Genomic DNA, 17590 nt, shown 5'->3' with positions numbered 1-17590 from the left:
GGCATTAAAATGGTGTGAACAGTACGTGGGAGGTCCTTCCTCACTGGTTGAGAAGCGGACACGGGGGAAAACACCCAGGACCAGCCCGTCACGCTTGGACATGAACTGTCCCATCAGCGCTTCAAAGTGATTCCTGTTAATGCCACTAGGGGGCAATGAAAAACACAACATCTCACATATGTTCACTTTAGATAAAGTTATTATGAGCGTGCAGACTTAAAGATGCACGGTTTTCTGTCACTATAAGAAGTTCCCTCCAAACTATACTTACAGCAGCGATCTGATTAATTATCAAAAGGGTACTCCAAAGACTTCGCATTGCGCTTCTAGAACACTGTTGGACTCATAACGTTAAAAATATGATCATAATCAAGGAGGGATTGTTTTGTGCAGCTCGACCCTGACAGCTTGCTAACAGGTGTGCTATGCCAGTAGTGCCTGATTTAGCCTCTAGATGGTAGCCTCTTTAACTCTGAGTCTTCAGCGCCATCCGACCCTGACTCAAGTGACATCACATAAGGCATTTTATCAGATTTTGTGCAGCTCCATCTGAAACTTTTTTTTTCACATATGCAGTAGCCTATGTAAACAGACATTGATGAGTATGAGTGAGGCTTTAAATACACTGAAAATATTCTCTGCTGCAACCATTTCGTTTCATTAATATTGAGTCATGCAGCCAAAAAGAAGCCTCGTTTGATTAATTACTGATTCAGGCTCAGATGCAAGGGCAGCGCGTGGGAGTCGTCTTCTCTACGAGATCCTGAGCTCATCTGCGATGCGTTTGCATAAGAATTAGTCTTTTTTCCTTCCTGCTACACAATTGCAGTATAACAAAAGATCAGAATTGTTTGTTAGTGTTTTATTGTCTGAGATTTTCCTCCAAATAAAAATGATTTCTTTCCACTGAGACCAGAATGGATTTAACCCAATATGTTGCTCATAATTCTGTAATAACCTCCAAAAAAAAAAAAAAAAAAAAAAAATCCTAATGATCAACAGTCAGATTTTAACTGTGATTAAACCTTTAAATTAGTCTGACATATGAAAACATTTAGTAGAAAATTTAGAGCAAAAAAAAAAAAATGCTTAGTACTCACACAAGTTCTTCTGTTCCAGGTGAATAAGCTGCTGTCAGCAGATGAAAAGTGTTCCCTCTTTCATTTCACACTGAGACTCCTTATATTCATACCTTCAATGAGGTAGGTGGCATCCCCTCCCATCTTCCCCAGCTTCCTCCCTCCCCCTCACACACACACACACACTCTCATTATGCACACTAAAAAAAGATAGATATGAAGGATAATTTTCCTTCATGCATTTTGAAATAAAGCAAATGAAAAAAATCATCATCTTCTAGGCCTGAAACTTGAGATAAATTGTTTCACACACTAAATGACATTTTTATCATTTGGTTGAATAAAAATACAGTTTCTGCGTCACATTTTAAAACACCTAAAATGCCCGTTGTCAATATTTTTTTTCCAGGTAGTCACTTATATTTTCTGTTGTTTATGTCTAGCTTCTGGTAGTTGTTCTCTGAGAACCACAAAGTTTGGAGTAAACAGAGGAACAAGCGGGCGGTTGGTGAAAACCAGCGTACCTGAACAGGTTTTTAAAAAGTAAAAGTTACGCAGTGTGTATACTCAAAGTGCAACACACACTGCCTTTGCTTTTCCTGGAAGGACACGCCAAAAAAAATGTCACGTTAATGGTTGTTTAGCACAAAAAATCAGCAAGATAAAAAAAACACAAAATAATTCCCTACATAACTCCACGACATTCAAATGAACATTTTCATAATGTTTGTTATTTATTCAATATTATTTCATGATGATGAATTTTCACACTCAGTAAATGCTAGTAAAATCAGTATTATTGCATTTTTTTACAAGATAAATATTTTTATTATTATTTTATATATTATTATTATTATTAAGAACTTATAAAACTGCCTGTTTTTCTAAATAAATGACATATTTTCAATGCTCATGACTCAATGTATGAGTTTTCAGAATTGTTGACTGTGCGTTGCTGAGTAATGTTTACTACGTCAATAATCCACAGGAAGAAACTCCAGGCCCTCCTCTGCTTTCACAAGTCGCACACTAAAAATAGCATGAGATAGTCAGAAACCCCCACCCCCAGTCTATTTTTAGCACCTCAGCATGGACTTCAGCCATGTCATTCCAAAAGACCATCTCGTTAGCTAAATGTCTAAAGAAACCAGACAATGTAAATCAATGTCTATTCAAAAACTAGCCAATAATTGTCAGATTTTAAACATATTGTGCACAAAACAGATAGTGAAGTACAGTAAGAATTAGGTTTCTTACATCCACAAAGGACTAAACTCAGACACACACAGTTTTTATGCTGCTTATGCTTCATTTGCTGACAACTCACCTGAGCCCAGGCCCCTTTCATACCCAATCATGATGCTATCACCTGTTACCAATTAACCTGTTTACCTGTGGAATGATCCAGACAGGTGTTTTTAGAGCATCCCAGTCTTTTGTTGCTCCTGTCACAACTTGTTTGAATCATGTTGCTGCATCAAATTCAAAATAAGCAGATATTTACAAAAATCAATGAAGCTGATGAGGTCAAACATTAAATTTATTGTATTTGTACCGTTTTCAATTGAGTTTATGTCAAAAACGATTTTATTGTTTTATTGGTTTTACACAGCGTCCCAACTCTTTTGGACTCGGGGTTGTACTCAGAGACCCAGATACAATACTATTCAGAAACAGCAACACTGCAAAAAACAAGAAAACAAACAAAAAAAAAAAAGTGATTTCATCAATTTCATGCCATACAATTTGAAAAAATAATTGCCCATAATCAAAGGAAGCATCAGGAGGTCATGTCGGTCTGTAAAACTTTATTTATAAGGTTTCTTAAAAGGCAATATCTTGAAACGTTGTGTCTTTTCAAATTTGCTTTGAAAAATGTTATGGCAACCCATTTTCCCTTTGGTTGGATTTTCAGACTCCATACTGAGGGGCTTCTTAAGGTGGAAACTTCTAGCAGTGTATTATTCCCAGTGCCAGAACCCAGCTATTATTAAACCGACACGCTCACAATGCCATTGTGCCCTGGTCAAAGTCACTCGTTACACCCACACTGGCAGAGGAATCACTGAGGTAGGTGTCTACGCAGAGTCTCTCTCCAAAATGAGATATTAGCAGTTTGTAAAAAGTGAAGACTTTGTTTACAGCAGTTAAACAGACCATCTCCAAGCAGGCAAATTGTAGAAACACACTGCTTTGCAGACATTTATATTTTAAAAATTGGGCTTAACCCTTCGTGTATTGACCTCTGTGATGTATAACATGCAGATGGGGTGATGTCTGTGTACTGTTACATTCCAGCATTGCCAAAGACAGTGACTGACATACTTGTAATCTCCTGCGTCCGTCATAATGACATTGTTTAGGGATAATTTTGTAGGTGAGGTTATGTTTGGAAAGTGCAAAAAAGACACCTCAGAGGTCACGAGGGCAAACAATTTCTGATGTCCTCATGTCAAAGTGACTACGTATGTGACATTTCCAGGAATGCAGCACTCAGTGTTCCTCCCTTCCGTCCCCGCTCTTTCCTTATCTTGCCTCTCCCTTTTTTGTCCTTGCTTTCTTCGTACGACGCACTCTCACAGGAAATGTCTGGTCGTGACGAGGGAGTGGCGACCAGGTGACACGGCAACCAATTACAGAGAGAAACAAAGAGAAGGAGGATAAGCTAAACAGATATGGATGATGTTGGGCGAAAAAGAGGAAGAACTCGCCTCCAAAACCAAAAACGTGGTATAGGTAGAGAATTAAAGCGCATGCCAAACCCTGTTCACCATCCTTTGTCATCTCTCTCCAAGGACCCAGGTCTCATCTCTTACATCCTTCCCTCACACTCAGACACTCTCTTCAGCCGCCTACATAGCCTTCAGGAAGAAGAACTACTCCTGGACTACATTTTTCCCCTCCAAGGCAACTCCTTCAAAGCTCACAGACTTGTGCTGGCAGCTGCCAGTCGAAGCCCCTACGCATTTTTTGACTCGAAACAAAAACCGGGGCTTGGATTGCAGGAAATCGGCCATGGCTTGACCCCGCTTGGGTTAAGGGTCGTTCTGGACTTCGCGTACACCGGGGGCGTGGCCGTGGACTTGAGTAAAGAGGGGGTAATGGAGGAGGTGCTTGATGCTTGCAGGTGCATGGAGATGGAGAGGCTGAGGCAGAGGTGCACGTCAAAGGTCGCGACCTCTGCAGCCACGGAGAGGGAGAGGAGCTTGGCGATCATCAAGGACATGTGGGAGAGAGGTGTCGGTTGTGACGTCACAATACAGGCAGAGAGTGGAGAGAGATACTCAGGTAAGAGGCAACCAAAGATGTCCTCTTGACTGTCCTCGCCAGAAAACCAGCGGCATTGGTGGTTTGCTCAAAAAGACAACTAATCATTGTCGCATGAATTCTGATTGTTTTTGTCAGAAATAGTATAACACTGCTACGCAAGAGATATGTTGGTGGAGGAGTGTTGCTACAGGTACCAGCGAGACGATCAATCTACCAGCAATGAGCTCTGATTGGCCGATGCAATGCATTGCCGGATGATGACAATGACTTATGGTGGCAAAAGTTGCAACAGGTTTAAAGATGCCCTCTCTGTGTTTATGTTAGCAAACACAAGCTAAGTTTGCATGAAGTGCTACTTACCAAAACACGTCGCCTGTACCCTAGAGGCTTGGCAAACATACTGAGTGCATTAGCTTCCTCGTAGAGCTTGGTAGATGAGCCAAAAAATATTCCTCATGTTGATGATAGGGGCTCCAGGTCAGGGGATACTCACATGCGTTGTGAAAATCTTGAAGAATAAGAAAACACTGAATTTGAGAAAAAAAAAAATTATGTGTGCCTGTTTTTTTTCTGTGTTTTTTCAGATTCAGATATACTGTGACTAAGTAGGAACTACCTTTTTCAGGGGGCTGTCATTGGGTGGTGTCACAGTTTGTGGCTTGGTGCAGCCCAGCTGAGAGACCTGTTTCGACATTTGTGGAGAAGTTTTGGTGAAAAAGCCTTCTGCCTGTTTGTCCATGCTTTGTTCTCATCCTTTATATTCATCTGTCGGTTTCTTTATCCTTCCTTTATCACTCAGCCCACCGTGTGGTGTTAGCAGCAGGTGGGGACTACTTCCGGGCACTGCTCTGCGGAGGGTTGCGGGAGTCCAGCGAGGACGTTGTGTGCCTGCGAGGCGTGGCCTCCCGGGTCATTGAGTCCATGCTGGGCTTCATCTACACGGGTCAGCTCAGGCTGGGCTGGGGCCAGATTTGGGAGCTCACGGAGGCACTGTTTCAGTTCCAGCTGCGGGGGGCGCTCTCGCTGTGCATCGACTTCCTGTGGGACAGAATGGATGAAAGCACCTGTCTGGACGTGCTGGTCCTGGCTGAGACCTACGGGCTGGTCCAGCTGGGGCAGGCTGCAGAGGAGTACATCCTAGCCCACTTCCAGTGCATCTCTGCGGGGGAGAAGTTCAAGGACGTCCCCTGTTCCTTCCTGGGCAAGTTGCTTCAAAAGGACTCCTTGTGTGTAGAGAGTGAGGTAATATTTTTATTTCTGTTGGTCTTAATATATGTCGACTGACCCACATAAGAGAAAAACCTCTCAATGTGATTCTGAGGCCAGTGGTGGAAAGTACATGTACTCAAGCACTGAAATTCAGTACAATTTTGAGGTATTTTACTTAAGTATTTCCATTTATTCTTGTTTATACTCCACATTTCATAAGCAAATATTGTACTTTTTACTCCATTTATTTGACAGCTCTAGTTACTCATTACTCGACAGATTAAATATTTACATTAAAACACATCTGATAAGCTTACAGATTGCATTGTTAACGATTCAAATTGGTATTTTGGCTTGTGACTTTTAACCGAAACCAGCTCATCATTGTAAGGGGTATTTTCAACAAATACAAGTACTTGTTCTGCAAGATGGTTTCATTTAAATGATAATTGGAAAGTAATAACGTCAATGTAATAATGTCATTTATGATAATATATAAGTTATGGGAGGGCCGTATAACACACAACATATGCACTTAGAAATTAGTTAGTAGCAACACACATTTGCATTTTTTTTGTACAGTTGATCCGTGAACTTGTAATTATTTATGTGAAATTTTGATATTATGTTAATAAATTATTTTTCTAAGCCGTGGAAAGCAGGTGTTCACAGCAGATCTCTGATGCAGCTGTTATGTTGTTGGCCACAGTGCTGCGTTCCTGCTGGCCCTTTTACAGAGGATTTGAACACATTTTACATTGGCGCCATCTGGTGGTCTATACAGGAAAATGACACAGTGGCACACAACAACTCCAGCATCTGAAATTAGAGGATCATTTTTATGTCATGACTGTAAATGAGAAAAAAACATACACAATTTATAGTGCAAACTCTAAATGAACCCATTAATTAAAAAAAAATTAAAAAAGCACATATCAGTAACACCAGTTTTATCTGACCCCCTTTGTGAATGATTTTAAGAACTGGGACTTATTTTTTTCATTCAGTTGGATGTAACTAATAACTGTGGTTATGGGATCCTTGATGCCTACATTTGCCAATACCACGTCTTATCCCAACATATACCAGTCTTTAAACCTGTAAAGTTACGTGAATCTCCCTTCCTCATACTCAGATAGTGGTGTTCAGGGCAGTGGTGAGCTGGGTGGAGGACGACCCAAAAGAGAGACTCCCACTTCTGCCAGACCTGCTCCACCATGTTCGTTTCCCACTCCTCAGATACTCTGAGCTCCAGGAGGCGATGAGCTGCGGCCTCCTCCGCAGGACCTCCTCAGCCAGAGGTACTCTGGAGTTACTCCGGAGTCTCCTGGAGGGGGATTACAGAGGGCCTGAATGCCGACCTCGCACCCCAAACCAGGTATTTTTCTTAAAAGATTTATTTAATTTAAATGTTCTCTACTTCAATTCTCTGTAATTGGTTGCCGTGTCACCTGGTCGCCACTCCCTCGTCACGACCAGACATTTCCTGTGAGAGCGTGTCTTCTTTTTACCAGTCTGTAGAAATCTTTCATTTCAGGTCCTGGTTCTGGTCTGTGGGGACACTGTCGACGATGAATTCATGAAGAGAGTCCCCAGCCAGACCCTGTGGTTCGCTCAGCAGTTCCACCGTGGACCCGGTCGAATTAGAAGCATAGAGTGGAAGCCATTCGCCAGGATCCCTGAACCGGCCCGGTTCAGACACTGCGTCTGTCTCCTCAACAACAAACTGTATGTCCTGGGAGGACGCAAGTACTACGGAGTGCTGGATATCCTCAAGTCTGCCTTCAGGTAGGTGTGTGTCAGCTAAAATGAACAAAAGATTCGTGACATACTGACAGGGCTTGTATGACTATTGGACAGTTTGGTCTCCCTTCTATGAAAACATGTCTGCAGCTTGAGAGTCCGGCCCTGCAAGCCACACATTTGGATGTTCCTGCTTGTCTCTTGTGAGTGTGCTCTGTTTTCCTGGCCTGGGGGAGGGAGGCAGGGTTGACTCACCCGTGGCTACAGGACTGAGTCTGCATCATGCATGTGATGCAACATCCTCCGGCAAAGCTTGCGGTGATTGATGCCGGGGCTGGTAGCTCTGCCCTTTGCAGTTCAGGGTTTATTTTATGGGAAAAAGAAGAAACTAAAACCCTCAGCATAGTCTCGGTTTGACACGACTCAGCATCTCCACTGCCGATGCTGACATGTCCCCAAACCACAAGACTTTTCAGTACAACAGACTTAGAATTTGTTTATTGTAACTTCACTCTGATTTTATAGCACCCGATGTGGTGGTTCATATCCAACACCGGCTTTACGGCACCATTACGCAACATCCTGCTTAATGTTCTGAAAGGACAGTTTAGTTTCAAAAGTGGACATTTCAGGGAGGTGTTGGGCACTACAATAAAGTCAATGTTGGGCAAATGAAGATTCCTGTTACCTGCTCTCAGTCAGCCTCTGTCCCTCTCTGCCTAGGCTTGACCTGTCTCAGTGTAAATGGGAACGACTGCCTGACATGCTGTGCCAAAGGGACTACTTTTCTGCTGTGTGTCTGGACGGTAAGGTCTTCGCTTTGGGTGGTAACCGTGACGACAGCGAATACCTGGATGCTGTGGAGTACTACACTCCTGAGGAAAACACCTGGAGGTACAGTACAAGAGGAAATAAACCAGCCCCGACGACCTGTGTTTTAGCACTTTGAGACACGTTTCTTGACTTGGATGGAACAGGTCCTGCGGACGCGATCTGATATCACCATGTTGGTGTTCCTACAACAGAATCAATGTTGCTCCAGGACCAACTTTGAAACTGATTTAGCCTTTCTAACATGTTAAAGTCTAAAAATAAGTCAGCAGGTTGCACACAGTGCACACACAAACCCCAGGGTACAGGGAAACAAGGGCTAGGACGCAAATGTAGACAAAGAAGGTGGAGTGGGCGCAGTTTAAATGATTCATTCCAAAAACGACAATGTATGAAAGGCTCACGGGGTGTGAGACAGGCAAGGGTCAAAACCAGAGAAGGGAGTCCAAACAAGCAAACAAAACCAACACAGAGAAAGCAAGAATACAAAAAAACACTGGGCTGCAACATTTACCACACTGAGGAGAGTGAGGGAAAACGCAGACTTTCTACCTGTGCTAATTAGGGACAGGTGAAACAAATGAAGAATCACAAAGGCGGGAAAACACAGGAAGTAAAGCAAAGATGACACATGAGGGAAACTTTCAGCATCAAACAGGAAATAACTAAACTAACACCCAAAAACATGACAATATGAGATAAAACATTTATACAGTGAGTGCTGGCTGCATTACAGAGCCTCTTTTAAGTCTCCATAAAATATACTGAAATTATCCTTGCTGTTTTGGGAGTACAGTTACAACAATCTTTACTATGACAATGCAAAAACACATCTCGTTGTTGTGCTCGTAACCTACGGCGTTCTCCCCCTGCAGACGGGCTCAGCCGCTGGACGCAGCTGTCTGCGGCCACGCTGCAGCCGTCCTGAACGGCCACATCTACATCTCCGGAGGCTGTGACCCCCGTCAGCGCTGCCTTGCCTCTATGTGGCACTACCACCCTTCCCGCGGGTGTTCCACCAGAGCGCCGATGACCGTGGGAGCGGGACGTGCGGGCCACGTCATGCTAGCCTTGGGGAGGGGGTTGGTGGTAGCCGGGGGGCTGCAGCCGCTCTGGACGGGCTTCGGAGACCAACTCCTTTGTGAACTATATGACGCCACGCGTGACTCCTGGTCCTCCATCCCCGCCCTGCCTCGACCTCATCTGTCGCCAGGGGCAACCGTGCTTGACGGGCGGCTATACGTGATGGGAGGGTCTTCAGCAAACACAGCAAGGGATACCAAGTGGGTGCATCGCTACGACCCCGTGGAGCGGTGCTGGGAAAACCTGGGGGCTATGCCACACCCGTACACAGATCTGGCAGCTTGTTCCCTGCCCCTCCCTGACCTATCTGATGCCCATTACTGTAGTGGTTCAAGAAAATCCCAGTAAAAAGGCAGAATGTGAGAAATGTAATTCTGTTAAAGGAACTCTAATCCGTAGTTAGAGGTGTAGGTGCCCCAGGACGACTGGGCGCCATGATGATGATATCTGGCACATCAGAGACACTGAACACACTGAAGGTGCCTCAGTGACAGGGGGGTGAGACCACATTAGAAGACCTGAGTCAAGACAGACCAAACACACTAATTAGTGGTGTACATACTGTTGTCTCACTGTGATACACTTCACTCAGATGCGATCCTTTGCATAAAGGAGTGCGACAGGAAGCATTTCTCTCTTGCATGTTCTTGCTGTGTTTCACTGTCTTTAAAGCTGATTGATTTTTAGACAGTTGGAAGCAGCAGGTAACACTGATCCACAGTACAGACGTCGTTGATGCTCACGTAGCGAACTCGTTGGCAAACAGTTCATCATTTATTCAATTTAGCAGTTATGGAGTCGTGTTTCTGGCCGCTTGGGGTCCAGGATTCACTCTCTTTTAGCTCTGTTTTTGGTCTCTACCAAGTGCTGTGGGAAAATTCCGGCCCTTATAACTGTGGCAGGTGGTGTGCGACAGGTTTTTAGAGCCTTTTTACCGAAAACTAAACTAAAATGAGCTGAAACTCACTTTAAAGCTCCACAAAGCTAAAGATTTAGCTGATAAATCCCTGTAGGTTCATCTGGGTGACCCCTGTCACACATTGTTTTCACATTGTCCTTTGATATATTGTTATAAAAATATCAACTGAAGCCACTTTAATGCAGAAGAGAAAGGGTTCAGGGGAACTCCACTGCCTTTCCACATCAAGGTAAGGTTACACGTCGTGGGCAGCACCACCAGCCTGTGAAAACAGTGGTATGATGTCTTTTGTGGGTCTGTGATGTCATTATGATGTCATCAGAATTATGCCTGCAGACATTCTTTCTTGAATGAGACAAAAGTTTGATTAAAAAATTAAAAATTGGGACAAACTGTGTGCAACTGAGCTCGTATGTGAAATCATTTTTATCATTTGGCTTCGCAGCACGTCAGTCAACCACTTCACTCCGACAAGATGCTGAATGAGGTCGCACAAGCCACAACGTTCGATCTTAAGCTTTGCACAGCAGTTTTGTCCTATTTTTCTGTTTGATTAACGCACTGCAGTCACAAACAGCTTCCTGTCATCAGCAGTGATAGTTAGATAGCTAGAACTGAGTGTGTGTGTTTGTGTGTGTGTGTGTGTGTGTGCGTGTTGCATGGGCGGGTGTAAAGATAATAAAATGAATTACTGCTGTAACTCCTGTTCCAAGAAAAACTGATATCCTGAAAACAACGATGCATCAGCCATCCAAATGGAAGCTTTTCGGGCTTAAATTTGATTTTTTATTTCCTCAAGTCCTGTATTTCTGGGACTGAGGGGGATCCCTCACCTGTCACCTGTCAAAGGGAGGTTTCTGGCTTTTGTTTTTTCTTCTTTCATGTGAATGAAAGTGGTATTACTCGAACATGATGATGCAATGTTAATTTTCTCAGCTATTTTTTTTATTTAGTCTCAGTTCAAATGTCGTAGTTAGTTTTTATCATATTTAGTCGAATCACCCTGTTATTATTTAGCCTTCAGTTGACTTAAAGTCTGGGCATTTTAGTCTTATCTTAAAGCTATTTTACTCTAGTCAGGGGAAACTGTTGACATTTTATTAATATTAGTCATCAGATTACATGGAACAGTTCATTCAATCTAGCCGAGCCATGACCTTTCATTTTTGTCATTTTGATTTTCACGTAAGAGTTTATCTTATCATAATCTGATGATGATAAAGCTGTAATCTATCTGAAACTTCTCAGTATCCCCCCACCCATAACTGACACTTCAATCATTGACACAAACACTGTTCTAGACATCCTATTAATTCATGCTTTTTGTTATTGATTTATGCAAACCCCCGAATGCATAATCAACACCTGTATTTGCGAAACCCCCAGTGGCACATAATGTCTTGCCGAGCTGTTGGTAGCGCAGGACACAAAACTGGCAGGCAGCACAGGAAATGGAACGGCTGCACTGAATAACAACTAGCGTCGAATATTTCTTCTCCTCTTTCTTGTCCCCGAAAATGAAGAGAGATTGTGGCGAAGTCTTTATTTCTTACACTAAATTTGAATCTCATCTTTTCTCGTCGACGGTGTTGCATGTCCATACAGTTGAAAATGCTGCGGATGAACATATGTAGCCACGGTTTTCATTAATGTGACCTAAACAGCGTGACTCATTTCATGTGTCAGGTAAGGTAATCAATTCATCTATTAGAGCAGACTTAACAGGAAATGAGGCAAAGCGATACTCTTGTCCATGTCAGATTTCTCTTTCGCACAATCACTGGTCTAAGCTTGCTTGCGTGATTGATCTATTAATCATAGAAAACTGTCCTGCACAGCTGCTTCTTCCCTCAGGGATGCACCAATCTAAAATTAACACTCAAAACAAATGAGTAAACTCACTGCATTGTTGTTACAAAAGATGACTCAAAGTTTGACTGTTTCTCATTCAACCATGAGAGGCAGACCTGTTTTCAAATCATCTCACCGGTCCTGCGAGAGTCAACACAGGCTATGAATATCTGAAGGAGTTTTACGAATGAATCAGATTCCCACGGAAAACAAATCACATATTAATGCAAATTAGGCCCGCTGGGTCTGAAAGAACAAGTGCAACATGGGTTGAAGAATGCGACAAGTCTGCAAGTGCATGACGATCACAACTAGACATCGTTAATGCATTGTAGGAGATCTGCAGCCTTTGCAGCTCATTCACACGAGCTTGTTCATTTTGTGGGGCTGTGAACTTAGTTAAAAGTCTCCTCTAGCTCTTGTGAAGTGTGAACTTGCACAACACTGATTGTAATCTCATCACTGTTGGCACCTGTGCGGCTGCCCTCAGCAGTCAGATTAGAGGTGTTATGGATGTGGCTTCGGTTGTTATTAGCATGTGAACCTCAGAGCATTGGAAATACCACCAGATGCTGTTTCCAGAAGTCAAGAATGACACTTCAAGCTTGAGATTCATCATTGTATTTGAAGGTTTGTAACAACTATATGAGTGTGGACTGTGAATAGCCTGTGCTTACCATCTTATTCATATCATATGTGGCAGCAGGCCTCGGGTGCAGGAGTTTACACTGGTATTAATCCAGTCAATAAAGACGTGACTGATGGGAAAAAGCTCTGAGAGGCATTTCGTCATCCTTTCATACACAATGTCCTCATTCGGGCTTTGTTGTTACTAATTCAAATGTGAGTCATGTTTGGGGCGAAACTGTTCCCGTTTTGTCCTTCGCTCAGGAAAGTTACGGGCAGCTCTGAACGTTAACGGAGGTTAACCACGTGAAGTGTTACAAAACTGAATGAAATAGTGAATGAAATAACGTGACGCGCACATACGTGGAAGGAAGGATGCTTCGGTGAAAATGTTCCCTTTGTGGTGAACATTGCATGTGCAAGAGCGACATAATTTCATACGTCTGTGCTTTTCTGGACCGCTGATGAAAAATACACATAAATTCAGTATTAAAAAAAACTTTATTAACACATTTTGTCTTTTTCTTTTTTGACCACAAATGAACACACACATTTCTATAAAATAAAAAAATATATATCCCCACACATTTAAAAAATATGTGACAATTTACATAACTTAGATAATTTAGACAAATTACTGTTGTGTGCATAAAGTCGCTGCCTTACAAGCCAAAATTATATTTTAGGCTTATAACAATAAAGGACATGGTTAGAAATCATATAAAATAAAGACAAAATGATGATGATTTTGGTTTCTGGTGCTTTGATTAGGACAGCCATGCTAGCAGCTCTGTGAGGCTGTACTTAGGCACAGAGGTGCTTTGAACTAAATGCTAACTGCTGCAGTGACAATGCTAACAGCTGGTATAATGTTCACCATGTTCATCAGCTAATCTTAGCATGTTAGCGTGTTCATAATCAGTTGAGGCTGATGGGAATGCTATTAGGTTTGCAGATACATGCATACGGCTACATCAAAGTACTGGACAGATTAAAGATGATGCTAACGGAAAAGACAGGGGGAGTTGTTACAGTACATGGCAATCAATACAAAAGTTGTGGTGGTGGTGCCATTTCAGTCTAGTCTTAAATGCAGTCATCTTCCTTTTAAGTATGCACAATTAAATAGATGCATGTAGAAAGCACCGTCTCCAAAGAGCTTTGGCAAACAAGCAAAAAATTACATAATCAGAAGTCAACACAGTCTGAGTCTAATTAGTTCATTAAGAAGTAGTCCAAGGGAGATAGCTTAGGTTTGGAGCAAAGCTACAATGCTACTCTAACTGCTCAACGCTGGCCAGAGTCTTGAGCTCAGGTTCGTGGACCTCGTTGCCCGCCACACTGCTGCTTCTCCCCTTGCTCTTGCTTTTGAATGGCCTCCCCAGTTTGACCGACAGCGCCTGCAAGGCGGAGCTCTCGTCCGGCGAAGAGCTGCTGCGGCCGCTCCGGCCGAAGGTCGACGTGGTCCTGCTCTCCGAGTTGGTGGCCTCGAAGAGCCTGCCCATGAAGCTGAGGCCGGCCTGGCGGATGTGGGAGCTGCCGGCGAACACGTAGAGGATGGGGTTGACAGCGCTGCTGAAGTAAGCGAAGGCTGTGACATTTGGGCGGGCTGTGCTGGCAGCCTTGAGCACTGAATCGCTGCCCTGCAGGAGACCGACCACCTGGAGGAGGGAGAGGGGGAAATGAGGTTAGAGGATCTACAACGGCTCTCTCTGCATATCTCTGCAGCAATCAGTTTTTTATTTTAGTTGGAATATTGTTATCACTCACAAGTTAATCGCTGCCAATTCTACTTCAAACCTTTTGCAATTGGTGTAAAGTTACTTTAATTTCCTGCAGCTTAAATGCTCTAAGCAAAGGGAGGAATTGTTCCCTTTGACTCACTTGAAGACTTTTAATGTGAACATTACAAAACATCAAGCCAAAAGCAACTAAATCAGCCCAGTTGCCAGAATAAAACGTTGGAATTTCACGTTTCTGCAAACCACCATACACGAAATTTGTACGTTTCATATAACAATGTTTCTACAATGGATGGACACCACCGGGTATTTTTAACGAGACATTAAGACATTTTCCAGCCGTGTTTGTGCCAATGAAACAAGGTATTCTGATCCAAAACATGATTGCTTCCCAACACTAACCAAGTGTATTTGCAGAAACATACAATGCTAACATTTTTAGCATCTAATGGAATCAGTAGCAGTTTCTCGCCAATCAAATCACACTCCGATCCAACAAGCAGCTTAACAAACGCACCTCTATCATGTTGACGATGTGATAGGGCAGCCAGAATATTGCAAAGGCGCAGATGATCAGCAGGATGAGGCGGCTGCCTTGTCCTCTGCGCTGGAACTTGGCGCTTTGCAGGCGGCAGATGACGCAGGCGTAACAGGTGTTGATGAGGGAGAAAGGCACCAGGCAGCCCATGGTGGTCTCAAACAGGTACTGGAAGACCTTGTGACCCACGCTCTTCCAGTGGTACGGGACGCAAAAGGTCAAGGTGACATTGTTCGGCAGTGTCTTCCTCAGATTGCTGCCAGAGAAGACGAGGAAAAAAATACACAAATAGAAAGTTAGAGTGGCTCAAAATATGTTGACCAGGGACATGCCAGAATTAATGTTTAAATTAGTTTATTAGACCTAACTTATAGCAGATACATCAGCATGTTTCTGAGCATATACTGGCAGTTAAAAGAAAGAACTGAAAACCAAACAATTCCGACTTATATACGGAAGGTCATTAAAGAAAAAGCTTAAAATAAATCATGATTTAAGAGTGTGCAGGAGTGAAGGGAAGGGCAGCGCTCTCTTTGCTCACTGTATTCAAAGCTGCTACTCTCCGTTTTTTGCAGTTTTTGCAGCATGCAAACTGCTCCTGAGAACAGCCTTGATTGGGTTTTACTTGGAAATGAAATGTCATATTGCTAGACCACACCTACGTCAGACTCTGTTCCACTTTGCTGTATTACCTTTTCAATAATAATTAAAAAGGCTAGACCACAAAGGTCAAATATGGGCATGCTCTCCTGCAGCCTGTTATCCTAAATTGTTGGTAGCTGTTCACCTTTTAAAGTGCTGAGACTGAGAAAACAAGCTGGGGAAGATGACTGCCTTGTTGGGCAGAATAAAAAGGCATATCTCTATACAATTTATGACTTCAATTCACTTGGCTTCACCTCAGTTCCTTTCATGGGAAACACACCATGCGGCAGCCATTAAACACTCATTTTGCAAATTTAAGAAATGTAACAGGTCCAGAGATATAACATAAGTTTGCCTCACCTGCGGTAGAAAGGCATCGGCACCGACAGGATGAACGCCAACACCCAGACCCCCAGCAGGAGAACCAGCAGGGAGCGCTTGGTTCTCATTCTCTGGGACAGAAAAGGCCTCGTTACGGCCAACCAGCGGTCCATGCTCATCAGGCAGATGAGGTAAATGGACACGTACATGTTCACGTTTGACAGGTAATGCAGCAGCTTGCATGCTGCCGTGCCAAACTCCCAGCCCTGGCCTCCAGCCAGGTAGCGCAGGAGAAAGGGGGCACTGAGCAGCACGAAAGCGTCCGCCAGAGCCAGATTCAGCACCAGCAAACAGGTCACGGAGCGCTTCTTCACCCGGCAGAGCACCGTCCAAACCACAAACAGGTTCCCGGGGAAGCCCAGCAGAAACGCCAAGGTCAGGATGGCGATGCCGACCTGGGCTGAGGCACTGATCGGCAGAGAAGAGGAGGCAGAGGAGGAGTTTTGGGCGGTGGCGGTCATATTGGATGCCATCAGGAAAGCCTCTGAAGAATCTGAGTTTGGCTTTGACAACTGTGAAAATGACACAATCTTTCAAACAGGCAGGAAACAGGATATGTTGCATTAAGGTTTGTGAGATGTGAATGTGTGTAAACGCTGCGAAAACATTTCACAATATAGCACAGAATGATTAAAGAGCAGAGAAGATAGGGTTAGTGTAAATTTGTCAAAGCTTTAATCTTCCTGTCTGTAACACATGTTCCACATAAAGCTGCAGTATTTGTGTTACAAAGCAAAATGCACCTCACAAATAGTCATGAGGTGTCCTCAGATATTCAGTTTAGAGCTTTTTCTGACTGATCTGAGGTCCTTCTCTTTATCAAAACTGTATGACAAGAAATGTAATGATCTCCAGAGAAATATCTAACATGAAATTTGAGAAAATTTGGAAAAAAATTGTGTATTTAAAGAGCTGAATTATATAAAACTCACATACGGACCTTCAACCTTCACTGCCGATCTCCTTTCTAAAGCCAAACAAAAATCCACTCCAAAAATGTGCCACCTTTTATCTGTTTCACACCTCGCCCTATCTACTGCGAACTCCCAGGTTTCCCTCTGTGCTTTGACTGCGTGTGGAGAGAAAAAACAAGAAATTCTATATATTGAGTAAGAGGAGTCATGTGAGGGGAAATCCAGGACCACAGGAAGCCAGATTGAGCTCACTGGGCCCTGATGTAGCAATCCTCAACGTATTTTATTCTGCTATTGCTGATTGGTGCATTAACTACATGATTAACATGACAGCAATGATGCACGCTGGCATGAAAAATGTTTGCTTTGCAGTTATCCAGAAAAACAGACGTTGCGAATGTGAAATTTTCGCTAGTGCTGTTTCATAGTGTGAAATATCTTGGACGAGTCAGAAGCCGCAGACCTGCAGCAACAATACAGAAGAGAAATTAAGCACTCCATCATGTCGCTGTAAAGGAAGTGCAGGATTGAACAGCGCAAGAGATCGTCATGAAGGTGAATAAGCGAGGGGGTGAATATTCCTGGAAACGGGATCTTGTTGATACTTGAGCTCAAAATCACACCTCTATCGTGTGCATAGTCTGCCCTCTTGCATCACACATCTTGGCAGATTTACAGGATATTCCTCTTTCCACATCACCCATCTTTCTCAAGGTACTTACTGTGCGAGGGGCAAGACGTAGCGAGTTGCATAACAA

General features: G+C 43.3%; 2 protein-coding genes across 2 annotated transcripts; one reads left to right on the top strand and one right to left on the bottom strand.

Moving 5' to 3' along the window:
• The first annotated feature begins 2869 nt into the window (after nt 1-2869).
• LOC121626969 (kelch-like protein 33) lies at nt 2870-9563 on the top strand. Its single transcript, XM_041965726.1, is given in 7 exon segments — nt 2870-2875; nt 3719-4367; nt 5149-5591; nt 6694-6936; nt 7096-7346; nt 8025-8195; nt 9008-9563. Coding segments are annotated over 7 exon segments (2319 nt in total).
• A 3537-nt stretch (nt 9564-13100) lies between these two features.
• ltb4r (leukotriene B4 receptor) lies at nt 13101-16992 on the bottom strand. The gene is made up of 4 exons (XM_041964874.1): nt 16859-16992; nt 15898-16430; nt 14872-15148; nt 13101-14273 (listed from the first exon to the last, which is right to left on the bottom strand). Exons 2-4 carry the CDS (start codon nt 16389-16391, stop codon nt 13887-13889), a joined length of 1158 nt encoding a protein of 385 aa, XP_041820808.1. The 5' UTR covers nt 16392-16430; nt 16859-16992; the 3' UTR covers nt 13101-13886.
• Between the last annotated feature and the right edge of the window lie 598 nt (nt 16993-17590).

Source organism: Chelmon rostratus, chromosome 23 (genome assembly GCF_017976325.1).
Source record: "Chelmon rostratus isolate fCheRos1 chromosome 23, fCheRos1.pri, whole genome shotgun sequence".
Classification (NCBI taxonomy): domain Eukaryota; kingdom Metazoa; phylum Chordata; class Actinopteri; order Chaetodontiformes; family Chaetodontidae; genus Chelmon; species Chelmon rostratus.
This window is presented reverse-complemented; position numbering and strand designations above follow the sequence as displayed.